Source organism: Squalius cephalus (genome assembly GCF_949319135.1).
Source record: "Squalius cephalus genome assembly, chromosome: 5".
NCBI classification, from domain to species: domain Eukaryota; kingdom Metazoa; phylum Chordata; class Actinopteri; order Cypriniformes; family Leuciscidae; genus Squalius; species Squalius cephalus.
Window position 1 is genome coordinate 24,146,256 of NC_137126.1, and position 16,940 is coordinate 24,163,195.

Consider the following 16,940-nt stretch of genomic DNA (forward strand, 5'->3'; position numbering starts at 1 on the left):
AAAAAAAAAAACAATAATATTATGAAATATTATTACAATTTAAAATAATGGTTCTCTTTTTTAATATATTTTATAATGTAATTTATTTTTGTGATGCAATGCTGAATTTTCATCAGCAAGTACTCCAGTCTTTGGTGTCTTATGATCCTTCAGAAATCATTCTAATATGATGATTTGATACTCAGTTATTATCAATGATGGAAACAGTTGTGCTGTTTAATATATTTTTTTGGAATACTTTTTTCAGGATTCATTGATGAGTAAAACGTTAACAGCATTTATTCATAAAAACAGCATTTATTCAAAATAAAAACATTTCTAACAATATAAATCGTTACCATCACCTTTTATCAATTTAACGCATCCTTGTTGAATTAAAGTACTAATTTCTTTAACAAAAAATAGTTATTGTTCCCAAACTTTTGAACGGTAGTGTATATTGTTACAAAAGATTTCTATTCTAAATAAATACAGTTCTTTTTAACTTTTTATTCATCAAATAATCCTGAAAAAAGTATCTCAGGTTATAAAAAAAATATTAAGCAGCAGAACTGTTTCCAACATTGATCATAAATCAGCATATTAGAATGATTTCTGAAGGATCATAAGACACCAAAGACTGGAGTACTTGCTGATGAAAATTCAGCTTTGCATCACAAAAATAAATTACATTTTAAAGTATTTTAAAAAAGAGAACCATTATTTTAAATTGTAATAATATTTCATAATATTACTGTTTTTTTTTTTTGTTTTTTTTTTTTTTTAACTGCAGGCTTGATGAGCATAAGAGACTTATTTCAAAAACATTAAAAATAGTAATGTTTCCAAACTTTTGACTGGTACTGTATATATATATATGTATTTTTTTTATTTTTATTTTTTTTTATCAAAGAATCCTGAAAAAAAAAATTTTTTATTATGGTTCTCCAAAAATAGTAAGAAGCATAACTGTTTATATTGTTTTTTGGGGGGCTTTTTTGTACTTTTGTCTGTATTTATTGTCCTATACTGTTGTCATTTAGTGCTTGTGATTGTCTAGAATGTGATTTGTAGAATCTCAGTAGAATAAAATTGCAGCAAAAAATCTAAATCCTATAAAATACTTCACAAAAATATTTGCAGGGCTGTACGCATCATGCACATTAGAGATGATAGACAATTACTCTTTTAAAAACATAAAAATTAGATTTAGTCTTTTGGGAGACTTAAGCGGACATTTCTGAAGTAAATGTAATGAGCTGCCGAAGCATTTTTGTCATTTTCAAGGGATTGTATGTTTCAGTGCACTCGAGCGATTTTGACAACGGGAGACCTTAGAAGCGACTGACTCCCTGGCCAGTGCACTGACGACGTCCCATTCAAAAAGTAAGCAAATCATCCACCATTTATTCTTTGCAGCTTTCATTATGAGAGTAAACATCAATATCAATATTTTCAGAAGAAGCAGCTAATCAAATCCACATATTTTTCATCATTTGCTCTAATGCTTAACCTAATCTCCTAACATCTCAGAACATTCAGTTCATAAATAGCCTTGACACACTAGAGGTATTTGTTGTAATGGCTGCAGAACACATTCTCATTTAATTAAGATCTATTTGGTGGATTTGCACCACTGGGCAGGTGTCATTGCATAGACGGTAAAGTCATGTGTCGCTCATTATCTCTGGTGCATTATCAAGGTCTAATTCGCTCTCAGCTTGATTAGACGACTCATTCATTTCTGTAAATCACTACGCCAGCCATACACCAGAACTAAGATAGTCTCAATATCTCCTAGGTAATAAGTGAGACATTTACATGGACAGGCAAAGAGCAATTCATTGATGGCTTTAACAATCCTTTTGTTTTCTTTCTTTACAAAAAGCTTAATATTTTTCATAGACTGCAGTTGCCCAATGCTATTGCTCTAGTATACAGTTTATATGTAGGCCTATACATAGTATGCAAATTTTCTGTATATTTAAACTACCTAGATTACTATAATACCAGAATTTTTTGCTAGCCAATATTACAACATTTTTACACAAAGGTTGCACTGGGGCCTAATGTTTTTGAAATAATAATTTTATGCACTAAGGCTGCATTTATTTGATCAAAAGCACAGTAAAAACAGCAATATTGTGAATACCATTTTTTTAATCTTAAGGTCCCCCTGTAGTCAATCATTTTATCCCTTAAAACTCATCTTTGATCACCAAAATGACATTTAAATAGTTTTTCCTGCAAAAAAAAAAAAATCGTTTAATGTACACCCTTGCTTCATTTAATATATGCGGTCCATGGATATGCTAATTAGCCCCGCCTCCACTCACTCACACCATTTTTACTCAAGTTACTGTAAACCCTGCACAAAGGTCTGGCTCTTTACAACGTCGGACACATAACGGTTATTAATATGATTAACCTTTTGCTTGACTACGTGTTCCTAATTTTACACAAACCATGTTCCTGTTCACCACCCCAGAGTCAGAAAGCTGCCTTCTAAAAATCAGCATCCATATAAACGCTTTGAACAACTTAGAACATCAGTGGAGAAAGGCATAGTTCATCATAACATCGTAATATACATCATATACATAAATCACCCGCTGTATTGCTAAATGTACCCGATTTTTCATATCAACAGACAAATATACTGGGATAACCTGGCTTCTCTTGAGACTCCACTGCTAGTCATAGTTAATGATATGCTAAAGCCCGCCCACACTTTGACGTGATTGGTTACAAGGTAGTTCGTGATGTCAGAAACACCAGCGATTTCAAACCGTGTTTATGAGACTGTCTTTGGTTCACTGCAGTTTTAAGGAGAAAATACTCAGCAATGGTGTTGACATGACTTTACACATGGTTTGTCTGAAAGCATATTAAAAACACCACATAGACATATAAACAACATTATAAACTTTTTTTTTTTTTTATGTGTAATTTATTCCTGTGATGTTAAAGCTACATTTTCAGCATCATTACTTGTCACATAATCCGTCAGAAATCATTCTAATATGCTGATTTGCTGATCAAGAAGTATTTATTATTATTATCATCAACAAAGTTGAAAACAGTTGTGCTGCTAATTATTTTTGTGGAAACTGCTACATTTTTTTACAGGATTCTTTGATAAAGTTTAAAAGAACAGCATTTATTTGAAATAGAAAATATTTCTAAGATTATAAATGTATTTAATGCCACTTTTGATCAATTGAATGCATCCCTGCTGAATAAAAAAATCATGCTGACCCCAAACTTTTCATTAGTAGTGTAACTATGAAAAATAAAACTATAATATGATATAATATGACTCAACAGATTGCTTGAGGGAGGAAATTGTTCTTAAATCTACAACCCCAAATCAGAAAAAGTTGGGACACTGTACAAATTGTGAGTAAAAAAGGAATGGAATAATTTACAAATCTCATAAACTTATATTTTATTCACAATAGAATATAGGTAACATATCAAATGTTGAAAGTGAGACATTTTGAAATGTCATGCCAAATATTGTCTCATTTTGGATTTCATGACATTACACATTACACACTACACATTCCAAAAAAGTTGGGACAGGTAGCAATAAGAGGCCGGAAAAGTTAAATGTACATATAAGGAACCGCTGGAGGAACAATTTGCAACTTATTAGGTCAATTGGCAACATGATTGGGTATAAAAAGAGCCTTTCAGAGTGGCAGTGTCTCTCAGAAATCAAGATGGGCAGAGGATCACCAATTCCCCCAGTGCTGCGGTGAAAAATAGTGGAGCAATATCAGAAAGGAGTTTCTCAGAGAAAAATTGCAAAGAGTTTGAAGTTATCATCTACAGTGCATAATATCATCCAAAGATTCAGAGAATCTGGAACAATCTCTGTGCGTAAGGGTCAAGGCCGGAAAACCATACTGGATGCCCGTGATCTTCGGGCACTTAGACGGCACTGCATCACATACAGGAAGGCTACTGTAATGGAAATCACAACATGGGCTCAGGAATACTTCCAGAAAACATTGTCGGTGAACACAATCCACCATGCCATTCGCTGTTGCCGGCTAAAACTCTATAGGTCAAAAAAGAAGCCATATCTAAACAGGATCCAGAAGCGCAGGCGTTTTCTCTGGGCCAAGGCTCATTTAAAATGGACTGTGGCAAAGTGGAAAACTGTTCTGTGGTCAGAAGAATCAAAATTTGAAGTTCTTTTTGGAAAACTGGGACACCATGTCATCCAGACTAAAGAGGACAAGGATAACCCAAGTTGTTATCAGCGCTCAGTTCAGAAGCCTGCATCTCTGATGGTATGGGGTTGCATGAGTGCGTGTGGCATGGGCAGCTTACACATCTGGAAAGGCACCATCAATGCTGAAAGGTATATCCAAGTTCTAGAACAACATATGCTCTAAGTTCTATAACATAAGCATATGCTAGAAGTCTGTATTAGACAAGAATGGGACAACATTCCTATTCCTAAACTTGAGCAACTTGTCTCCTCAGTCCCCAGACGTTTGCAGACTGTTATAAAAAGAAGAGGGGATGCCACACAGTGGTAAACATGGCCTTGTCCCAACTTTTTTGAGATGTGTTGATGCCATGAAATTTAAAATCAGCTTATTTTTCCCTTAAATTATACATTTTCTCAGTTTAAACATTTGATATGTCATCTATGTTGTATTCTGAATACAATATTGAAATTTGAAACTTCCACATCACTGCATTCTGTTTTTATTCACAATTTGTACAGTGTCCCAACTTTTTCTGATTTGGGGTTGTATAATGTCTGCCAGAGGGAAGTAGTTAGTAGGGAGTATTTCGATCAGCAAGTATTGGGTTTATTAAGGATTAGTGTCCTTCTGCCACGGATTCAATGTTTCATGTAAAAAGAGTAATTTTACTACTACAGGGTCTGCATGCAAGTAAATGAAAAAAAACAAAAAAAAACAATCAGTTCTTAGCTTAAATTGGCAGATTGGAATTGTAGGTGGGATAATAGGGATGGATAAGCAAAACAGCGACCATTAAACAACAAACTGAAGAAGGAGCCCCATCTGTTGTTTGTCCATGGCTGAATACATAAAGCAGGCACAGCTGGTGCTGGTGGAGGCAGACACGGCCTTGATTCTGTACCCCCGCCCTGCTTCCATCCGCCCCGCGATTTTTGCATTGTGTCTGACATGCAAGATTTGTCAACTCGTGACGCCTCTGCCCCCTTACAAATTCTTCATTGATCTGATTTGATTAGGGGGGATGTTTGCTACTCATGTGCCAGCGCAGACACACAGCACAGACAAAAGGAAGAGAGAGAGAAAAAGATGCAAATAATTGCTTCCCTTTTCACAGCACAAATTTGGCAACTTTGAGCAACTAGTGAAATAATTAGAGCCCTCTGTGCAAGCGTGCAGAGCACCAAACAGTACACAGAATTGATAGCGGCCTGTTGTTGGCATTTTGCATGTCTAATGTGGTCTCCAGCTGTGTGAGGGATAATATCTCTGACATGCTGCTCATGCAGAACGAGGAGGAGGAGTCCATATGGCCAATGAGAAAAAGATTTCTTTATTATTTATGGTGGATCTCGGTTGACTCAAAACATGTGTCTGGTAATGCAACTAACCCAAAATAAAAGAAATCTCTCTCCTCCTGTATATGATTGCACTTGAAAAAGTACTTGTGCATGAACCCGCAGCATATAAGGAACTAAGGCAGTTGAGCGTAGCTTTTCAGCCTGGTATGAAAAACATTTATCATTTGTCAAGAAACAGAACTGCAGGGATCCACAGTCTCATTACTGGTAAAGTCTGGTGTTCCCCCACAATTCTCCACTTCTGCTCTGTGCTTTGGCTCCCAAGTCTAGAAATAAATCAGCGATGACAGAAAAGTTCTGCTTTCTTACTTCTATCAACAGTTGGGTGGTTGTAGCAATCCTTTTTCGCTTTACATTAGATGCGTCACCAAACCACCGGTATTGACGATAACCATGAAATATTAATATTATATTAATACATATATGTGACCCTGGATCACAAAACCAGTCACATGTCGCACAGGTATATTTGCCAACGATACATTGTATGGGTCAAAATTATCGATTTTTCTTTTATGCCAAAAATCATTAGGATATTAAGTAAAGATCATGTTCAATGAAGATATTTTTTAATTTTCTACCGTAAATGTATATAAAAAAAAACATTGTGAGTGAAATCGCGAACATAAATGGACAACTTTAAAGGCTTTCAAATAGTTGTATCTTGGCCAAATATTGTCCTATCCTAACAAAACATACATTAATGGAAATATTATTTATTCAGCTTTCAGATGATGTATACACCTTAATTTTAGAAAATTGACCCATGTGACTGGTTTTGTGGTCCAGGGTCACATATGATAATGTAAATAATCTAGCACCAGTAATCTGTTTGACACTTATTAATGTAGTTGGCATATTGCACCTCATCACTGGTTGCCACTCATCATAAAACGTGAAAATATGAATAAGTGTGCAGCTACTGCAGCTCAAATCATGTTGGAGAAGATGACAGGAGATGAAAGCAAAACACTTTACTCGTACACAAAAAAAAAGTTAGCTCATCCGTGTGGGAGTTTTTTGGATCCTGTAAAAATGGGATGTTAAATACCCCAGTCTGCAGCAAGTTCTGATCAACAGTAGTTTCTAAAATATATATATTTTTTTTTTAAATAATTCAGATTTAGAACACCATAAGGGTGAGTAAATGATAAGAGTGAACTGTCCTTTAAAGGCTAAGTAAGTCATCTTTTCACCTGTTCACAGAATTTAATTTCAAATCTAATTACTGTTCTCAAACAGATTTGAAACATTTATATTGGCTAGACAAATCCCCAAACTCACGCCATTTGTTGAGACAGTGCTGGTGTGTCAAGCTGGCTAAGATGTAAACTAAATAATATTTTGATAGAGCAACAGTATTATTTCTAGTGTAACTGAACTTATTTCATAATTGATGACCTTTCATTAAACAGAACTGAATCAACACTGAACGGAACTGAGCTGAATAATGGCACTATTGCCTTCTGTAGAGCTGCTTTACAGCAGAATTTTAGTGTTATATCTATAAGAAGTCTGCATCATTGATTAATATTTTCCTGTTTATTACTGTGAAGCTGCTTTCAAACAATCTGTATTGTATAAAGCACTATAGAAATAAAGGTGACTTGACTTATTTATACGTTTCAGTGGAATAAACCTACAGTATGATTGAATGCCTTAAAGGGATAGTTCAGGATTTTAGACATGAATCTCTATAGCTACCCCATAAGCAGTGTGGTGCATTGACCATGACTTACCCCCGACAGCGTCCTGTGAGCCGAGCTCCGGTCCAGTTTTGGTCAAGATGAAATTAGTCCGGCAAGTTTGCTGGGGTCACGGCAATAAAGCTTTTTTCTTCTCAAATCAATATGTGTTCAAAAGAGTGATATATTTGCAGCACAAAACCGCTGTCTATGGAGAGGTCAGACCTCGTAATGGCTTGGCACTATTTTCTTCCCCGTCATATCACTGCGCGCTGCCGCTACCTACAGCCAGCTGGGAGCCGCGCACGTGTCACTTTGTTTACAGCTCGTAAAGAGAAATGTGTGAGGAGAAAGCGCCACATCTTTGTTTGTACAGTCCGGATAGTCACAAGTCCGCACCATTTTCTACAAAGCTTGTACAAACTGATCGCTCTTGGTGAGTAGCTATGTTAGCTCGTTCGTGTAGCTGTTCTGAGCACGTAAACACTGCTGTAAACACTGCCGAACAACTGAAAAAGTGGTGTGCGCCTGCGCAGCTCCCAGCTGGCTGTAGGTAGCGGCAGCGCGCAGTGATATGACAGGGGAGAAAATAGTGCCAAGCCATTACGAGGTCTGACCTCTCCATAGACAACGTTTTAGTGACGCAAATATATCACTCTTTTGAACACATATTGATTTGAGAAGAAAAAAGCTTTATTGCCGTGACCCCAGCAATCTTGCCGGACTAATTTCATCTTGACCAAAACTGGACCGGAGCTCGGCTCACAGGACGCTGTCGGGGGTAAGTCATGGTCAATGCACCACACTGCTTATGGGGAAGCTATAGAGATTCATGTCTAAAATCCTGAACTATCCCTTTAAAGTTTGGATGTGTTAACTCTTTCCCTGCCAGCGATAAAAAAAAAAAAGTTGTCAGCCGCCCACAGCCAGCGTTTTTGAACATGCAATGCCTATATCAAAAGAAAGAAAAGACCCTCTACTTTTAACCCTTGTGCATCAATTTAAAAAAGTTACACACAGGTCCAAAGAGGACAAAAATGTCCATGTCAAAAAACTGTCATAAAAAGTTGAAGCTTGGGAGCACAGACTTAACTTTGGTATCATTTTAAAGAATACCCTTGGCAGATTATTGCTGAAGTTAATTTTTTTAATAAGTAAATCCAAAAAAAAAGTTATATAGGTTTAAGTTTATGAAAATTATTTATGAATATTATTTTATCTAAAATATATATTTTATGAAACAAGTTGAACTCGGCTAAAAAAAGCAAAGCCATAAATCTAAATAAGTTGTGTTCCAAATTTGAGGATGATATCTAAAAAAATGAGCTTTCAGTAAGATTTTGTTTGGGCGCAGTACCAAACTTTCCCCATTGGATGCCAGCAAAACTCCACTGGTGAACACAGTGATTGGCTTTGTTATTTGCAGTTGAGTTTTTCTCTCTCAATACTACAAACACACACATGCACATAAACACTTTTTTTTTTTATAACACACATACCAACCACACTCTGACATCCATACCAACACACGCACACAATTATCATTGCATAATTTATCCAATTGGCTCTATAATAGCTCAAAATTCATGCAGTTAACATAAAAAAAAATGTTAAAAATGTTATGCTTGGGAGCAAATACTTAAGTTTGGTCTAATTTTAAAGAAGACCCTTGGCAGATTGTTGTTGAAGTGAAATTTTTTTTTAAAGTGCAACCAAAAAAATGTTATAGAAGTTTAAGTTTATGAAAAATATTTATGAACATTATAATCAATATTTTATATAAAATATATATGAAATATTTGGAACTCTAAAACTGATATAAATTCAAAGCCATAAATCTAAACAGGTTGTGTTCCGAATTTGAGGATGATATCTCAAAAAATAAGATTTCAGTAAGATTTTGTTTGGGCGCAGTACCAGACTTTCCCCATTGGATGCCAGCAAAACTCCACTGGTGAACACAGTGATTGGATTTTCGATTTGCAGTTGAGTTTTTCTCTCTCAAATATTACAAGCACACAAACACACTTTTTATTTTATTACACACATACAAACCACACTTAGACATCCATACCAACAAACCCACACAATTATCGTTGCATAATTTATCCAACTGGCTCTATAATATGCCGAAGCAGAAAACAGGAATAAAGTGAGTATTTGCTTTATAGGCCTAACCTGAAAAAATGGCACCATCTGATAAAACATTGTAAAAATGTCACTTTTGAAGCCTTGCCAACAGAATGAAAGCCTGTTAAAAAAGATTGCATCATTTTATAGTTAAATGGCACAGGGATTAAAAAATGCTGTTTTAATGGGTTTGAATGGGGCCATTTTTGTCCAAAAGGTCCTGAGAGGAAGTATTTTGTGTAACTAGTGCAAAATAAATTTTTTAAAGGAAATGGTGATGAAATAGTAAAATTCCAATAAAAATACACACCCGTGCCAAATTTTATGCAGTTAGCATTAACACAGGCAAAATGATTAAAAAAAAAAAAAAAATGAAAAGGACAAAAATGGATGCACAAGGGTTAAACAAAAACGCTCATTTTATTATAGCTTCATGCATTCTGTTTTGAGGAAAAAGCTGAGAAAAACTAATTTCTGTCAAAGACTAGGTCTGGATCGGATTCAGAATGATGATCAAAACATAGATGGAATAGATCTTTTATTTAGGCTATATGCTGTTTAATGTTGGTGATCACGTTATATTACACATACATATGATTGCATATGCTATCGCTTGTTTCTGCATCTTCTTTGCATTTGTTTTGATCAGGAGATTTCTTTCAGAAGATGAGTAATAGCATCTTCTAATAATAATATGCTAATAGTACATAATAGCATCCCTACCGTATAACAGTGAAAACACGGAAAGCCGGAAAAATTCCGTCAATGACGGGGAAGCTTTTTCTCAAATGACGGAAATTTCCTAAAATGAAATCTAACTAAAATGGCTGATCTTCTCCTGCTCCCTGACAATCATAGACTAGACCCTATTGAACGGTTGGGAAATATAGGAAATTAAGGCATTTCATGAAACATAAATATTGGCATCAACTGACCAGGCACACCTTAATAACACAGAAAACCTAGAATATGTTTTGGTTTGTTCACTATCTTAAAAAAAAAAAAAAAATCAATACAGAGATAAACAGACAGAAAACTGACAGCCCACCTCCCCACTTGTGTAGACCTTACCCAAAACAACAAAGATGCACTGAACGATAACACATCTCCAAGTGCTGACAGATTCCAATTAGTTTATTGATTTACTCCAAGAATTTAGTTAGTGCAAGGCAAACTGTCAGGATGCTCCGCTTCTGGTCGCAGCTTATCCACTGAGGCAGTTTCATCCAGCAGAGACGGCCGGCTGATCTTTACTGCGTGCTTGACTCTTACTCCCCCCTCCCCCTCCCCCTCCCCCTCTCCCCCTCCTTCCTTCTTTCCTTCCTTTCCTCTTTCTCGGTCTCTCTCTCTCTCTAGAATTGGCCATCTGCTTCTGTGACTGCGCCTGTAGAGCAGGGTCCGGCTGCTCCCTGATTAGCCTCACAGACACTGTGGAGCTCATCAGCTGAGAGAACAGACTTGCACTTTGCTGAGGGCCGCTGCAGCTTTGCTCTGCTGGGATTCACCTCTGTGCACCATGTGTCCACGGAGCTGCGATCCTGCAAGCTGTTACTCCACAGTCAGTTACAGGCTTGTGAGGGGTCATAGCAGTTTACAATCATGATGTGAATTTCAAGATTGGATTTTAATCATAAAAAATAGTAATAATAAATTCTTTTTATTTTTATTATTATTGAGATTGCTGTTGTGAACAATAATTATTTAATTCCTTTTACATTTATTTTCACAATACACATTGTTTCAAAGCAGCTTTATAGAAAATTCATGTGTCTGCATTACAATAGAGTGATCTGTTATCAGAGGTGACTGTGTCCAAGTTATGGATTTCAGAAATGTATATAAAAATAATCACGCAGTTAACTAACAACACTCTAAAAAGGGATGTGTTCAAAAACAACACACTGCACGTGTTGAAGATTTTTAACACACATGTGACTAAACCATGTCTTCAATGTCTTTTTCAAATGCTGCTTTCACCGCGCTCTTCCCTTGGTATTACTAACCAGGTTGACTTTATTTATGGCAGATGTCTACAGAAGCTCTTATTGAGAATTAACAGGTTTTGGTGTTGACGAATGTTTCATTTGAAGTCACCAGAATCGTGATTAGTGGAACCTCTATTTGGGCTCTTGACCCTTGACTCGTTAACATTAGTTTTTCTCTGTTTGCTGTAACTGTGTATTTATTTTGCACATTTGAAACAGCAGGAGTAACCATGAGACAAATATGACCAGATAATAATATTATCATCATGTAGTTTTGTTAAGCTCAGCAAGAGTTTAATATCTGAAAGATGGTTTTTAAAAAGGTTTAGCAAGATTAGCACGTTGCAATTAGCTTAAAATTTGTTTTTAAATACACAGTGCATACAGGATCTTACAGTCTACGGCAGGGGTGCCCAATCCTGCTCCTGCCGATCGACTCCTGCACAGTTCATCTCCAACCCTAATAAAATACACCTGAAGCAACCAATTAAGGTTTAAGGCCTTTCATTTTCAAGTGATCCTGAAGACCTTAATTGGTTGCTTCAGGTGTGTTTGATTAGGGTTGGAGATGAACTGTGCAGGACAGTCGATCGACAGGAGCAGGATTGGGCACCCCTGGTCTACGGTATCAAACAGACATCAAGAATCAGCTATCATGAAGAATCATGAATCTTAATGGTGACAAACGAAAACGAAAAAATGGTGCCACCATAGTACAAAACTCATCCATGACTCCCAGCATGCATTGCGGCATAACTGCATGTGTTACAATCTACATAACATGTGCCATTTTTAACATCTCTTTTTACAGGTTGTGTTGTTTTCAATACATCATTTTATAAGAGCGCGCCAACACTCACCAACAATGTGCATTGTATGCAGTGTTTGCTATGTTCTCAAACAAACAGGCCAGTGTAAATAAAAGTTATTTATATACAATATTTTGTCAGTTGCTACATTTTAATTTAATTCAAAGTGCAAACTCGGTTAACTGTTATCTCTTCATGAACTTTTCTCAAAAGCAGCATTATCAATTAGGGGTTGAAGCGTGAATAATTGAATAATGTACAGTACGGTAAGTCTGTCCAGTCATTGAGCTTGAAATATTGTCTTGTACTTTGTGTGCACATGCATTCTGTACTCGAATATTGATTAAATGGTTAATATTTTTAAATCTGCCCCTTTCGCTTTATTTTTAAAATTACATCTGAGTATGTAAATTACCTGACACAATTTGTGTGTTAAAATGACTTACACATTTATTGTGTTAAATTTAACACAACATGTGTTGTCCCTGAGCACACTCACTACATGTTAAAACTGACACAACATGTGTCATTTTTAACACATCTCTTTTTAGAGTGAATGTATCAATTTAAGGTTGAAAGAATGAGCTCATTGAAGTAATGAATACATGTTGTTAACAAATGATTAGGATATATAGAACAATTTTGCATTGGTGCATGTTGATACACTCTCTCTGAAATAATAAAAAATTATTGTTATTATTATTAATAATAGCCGTAGTTTTTCAGTTGTATTTCTGTATGATTGATGTTATTAATTATCATTATTATTGTCAACTTCCCAAGTGAAATTCAGAAATACTGTAATGAAGAGATGGGACCACCCATCAGAAAAGAGAAAAAGAAAAAAATGCAGTGTTCAAAATGGCGTCCATAGCAACGAAAGTCCTGCCTTTCAGTTCAAAGCACAGAGTTTGTTTACTCTAAAATGCCAGGCTGAAAAATACTGTTTTTAATGTGATTTCAGCAAATTGGTTTAAACAATGGAGAAAGACTGAAATCTCAAAAACTATTTACCGGTATGTAAACAAGAGCTTATTGCATACTGCACACACAGAAAATGAGGTGAGCGCCAACATTACAAAGATAGCCACAGAGTAAATTTGTGATGGTTCACAGTCTCACAGTCCCTTTCAGCTGCACAGAAGTCCTATATAACATAACCCCCATTTAACGACACGGACTAATAAATAAAAAAATTGCATTCCTCAGGGAAAGCGCGGTCTCGCTTTCCACACTTCTTCCAATTACTCCATCTCAGTAGGTTCGGCCATGAGCTTTTCTGCTCCACAAGTTCTGTCATTCCCCACGCCAACAGAAAGGAGAAAGCCTTCGTCGTTCTAAGCATTGTCTCTGTCTAATTGTCTGGCACTATGACCCTGTGGGCTCAGAGGAAAATGGTGCCCTTAAAGCGGAGTACACAGTGTAGAATTATTGCTCTTAATCCAGGAGAATGGCCTCCACCACCACCAAACCTGCTGCAGTTAATTAAAGAGAAAGGCTGAAGTGCAAGCCTGGTGGCTCTGAGATAAGTGAGAGCGGGGAAGGACAAAGCTCAACAGAAGGAGAGTTTTTAAGATTGTGGGTGGAGATTGAGGTAATGCTATTGTGGACGTGAGGATTCCAATTAACGTGAGGAGTTTACTCCAATGTGAGATTCATTTAGATGCGATGCACTGTAAAGATGTTGTTAAAAATCTTATATAACCAGGGAGGTAACTTAAAAAGGATTAGTTGACCCGACTCACACTTGTATCATTCCAGACCAATGCGACTTTTTTTCGTGGAAGTTTCAATTCATACGCTGGCTTTTCTTTAAGCAATTATGGGGACTAAAACTTTAAAGCTTCATAGTGCAAAAGCACCATAAAATATTTTTAAATATAAAATATAATTATTTTGATGTCACACGTTAGGTTGGTGCGAGAAATCTCTAGTAAGCTATTAACCAGGATCAGAACCAGATCAGTCTGATCTGTGAACGAATCATTTAGACTGGGTTTGTAAACTGAATGTGATACCTTGCAAAGATCTGATTCAAAAGAGTTAACTATTCACAAATTGGACATTTGTCATGAACTTTCAAAGAAAAAGAAAGTCATAAGCGTTTGGAACGGCATGAGGGTGATTACATTTATGGCCATTTTCATTTATGGCTGAACTATTCCTTTAAAAAATCATTTTAATTTATAAGTTTTACTTGCAGTTTGAAGATGTACACGCTAGAGGCCAAAAACACACTTTGGCTATTGTTGTTTTCTAATATAATTAAAGCAAGCGCATAATCATATTTCAGGCCTTTTTCCCGAGTGTAATAGCAATTTTCTTCCATTTTACAGAACTGTCAGATATTGGCTAAATTATGCATGGCAGCACAATTAAAGCAGACGTGAGTCTCAATGAAACAGAGAAAACGAGTTCTCCGTATCTACATGCAAATATAAACTAGTGGAATGTATCCAGTTATAACTCTGTAACGCAGACATAAAATTAATCTTGGCATATCCATTCTTTTCAGAAACAGAAGATTGTGTGGCCTGTATAATATACACTGGGGGCTAAATTATTTGGACAGCGTCCTTTTAAAAATAATGATACAAACATGCCAAAAATAACACACTGTTCTTGTCATTTCTGTGGAACTTCCCACAATGGAAAAAAAAAAAATCTTACAGGGAACCATTACACACTTTCATTATATCTCATATTTAAGTCTTTCACTGGATTACTTCTAAAAAGAAAGAGTGTTATCCACTACATTTGTAAGAAGAACCGTGAATGTAAAATAAAATAAAAACTTGCCCCACATGACATTGTTGTGCAACTATTTCATATATTTATGAATCTGTGGAATGCACATTCTTTTAGAGAATAAAAAATCTGTATATGTAAGCATTATGTGAACTCGGTCGCCACTGTGAGCCAGCAGCATGAGCCCTTTAAACACTTTCCACTGGCTGATTTTCCCCCATTTAAAGGTTCCCTCTGGGCAGTAATACCCCAAATAAGAATACTACAGCCTGCTGTACATTTGTGTTTACTGGTAGGAAGCATTATTAGCCTGTAATTTAGCCACTGCTGACATGCTATTATTTACACGTCTTACAATGCATGATAGACCCCTTGTGTTTTAATATTATTATTTAAAAAGAAAAATGCATTTTAAACAAAGGCAGCGCTCTAAACTTTTAACTTTTACTTATTTATGAAAATAGCTTTGGTGTCCTGCAATGAGGGAGTCAGAATAAAAAGAAAATTGCGACTTTATTGATACTTTACATATCCCAATTGTAACTTTATAAGTCGTAATGTAATTTTACACATCACAATGTGACTTTATATGTCAGAGTATGACTAATTTAAATCTCGCAGCTGCAACTTTTTATCTCACAATATGACTTTCTTATTCTACAATTTACCTCACAATTACGCTGTTTATTCTTTACTCAGAGGCGGAAAAATGCTTCCATACTGCAGAGAAATAGGTGTGTGGTTTTGTGAACAATAAGAAAATTAACAGTTTTAAAAAAGCAATGCACTTCTAAGTGTTGTAATTGAATATTCAGGACATTATACAAAAAATGCCATTGCCTTTGAGATAATGACCCAAGTGAAATAATGAGCATACGCATATGATAGGAAACGCATATATAATCTGATTTGAAAAAGAAGTTCATGACAAGTTCTGAAATCACAGCACTCACTTTTAAATTAGTACCCATGAAGGCCACCCACTGACTGTGCGGAAGTGAGCAGCTTCAATTATAAATGCATAAATGCCGAGAGGATCGTACGTGCACAGCCATGAGTATAAGGCACTTCTCATCATCAACAAGCTTAGCTCTTGTTAAAAGGAGAAATGATTATCTAATTTCTGAGCCAGTGATCACTGGATGCTTTATCCTCTATGTTTAAACTCACCTTGACAGAGATCTTCCCCTCATCCTTTGGTAAGTGTGCAGCCAGGAACCAGTCTCCAGGGAGGGGGCTGGTGACATTGAAAACTCCTGTGGTGCGGTTGGGCAGCGTCCATGTCAAAGTGACAGCGAAGGAGCCTGGTATGACGGTGTCCTTTGGAAACCGTGTCTGGAGGGGGTTGATTACAGGTGGAGCTCCTGACCTGAAGTACCTGTAAACCAAAGAGAAGGTTACATTTCAAAACAAGCTGTGGACCGTTTCCTTGGATGAGACCAAATGCACCGTTTACGTTCCAGTGTGATGCAAATGAGGCTTGAATTTCCTATTAAAGCTGGCACAAAACAGAACTCCAAAAATAATGACTGTTTTCAAACACTCAGACATTAGTCTGTCAAACAGATAATCCCCAATTCACGCCACTGGATGAGATTGTGTTCAGTGCATCTGGGATGCTCAAAAAACAAAATGCAATTCCGTTTGGTGCCACTAGTGATGCAGAAATTACACAATTTACCTTAATGTTTTCATAAACATAGAATCATCAACTGTCCCCACAAGGATAGTAAAACCTGAAATTACCGTGAGGAGTGAGGAGACCAGCCGACAAACTCCAAAAGGAAATTACTTAATAAATATACTAAATAATGTTTTAATGAACGTAACAATTCAGAACGTTTTCTAAAGTAGATGTAGGGACAGAAAATATCATTAACCTAGTATAAATATGATAGAAGATGTGGAAGTTCTCTAGTATGACAGACAAACTTGATTTGTCTTGACTTCTAAATCTAAAAGAAAGAAAATATCCCTAACCTCCCTTTTAAGATATCCGGGGATGGCCTCAATTGGAAAA

The 16,940-nt window shown here is 36.2% G+C and overlaps 1 protein-coding gene across 3 annotated transcripts in view; it reads right to left on the reverse strand.

Annotated features, from left to right (window-relative positions):
• Nucleotides 1-16,940, reverse strand: part of tmem8b (transmembrane protein 8B) — a 149,312-nt gene that overhangs the window by 76,844 nt on the left and 55,528 nt on the right. For all 3 annotated transcript variants that reach the window (XM_079871423.1, XM_079871422.1, XM_079871421.1), the window contains one exon: nt 16,091-16,298. In XM_079871423.1, the coding sequence (XP_079727549.1) occupies nt 16,091-16,298 (208 nt within the window). The remainder of the gene's footprint in view (nt 1-16,090; nt 16,299-16,940) is intronic.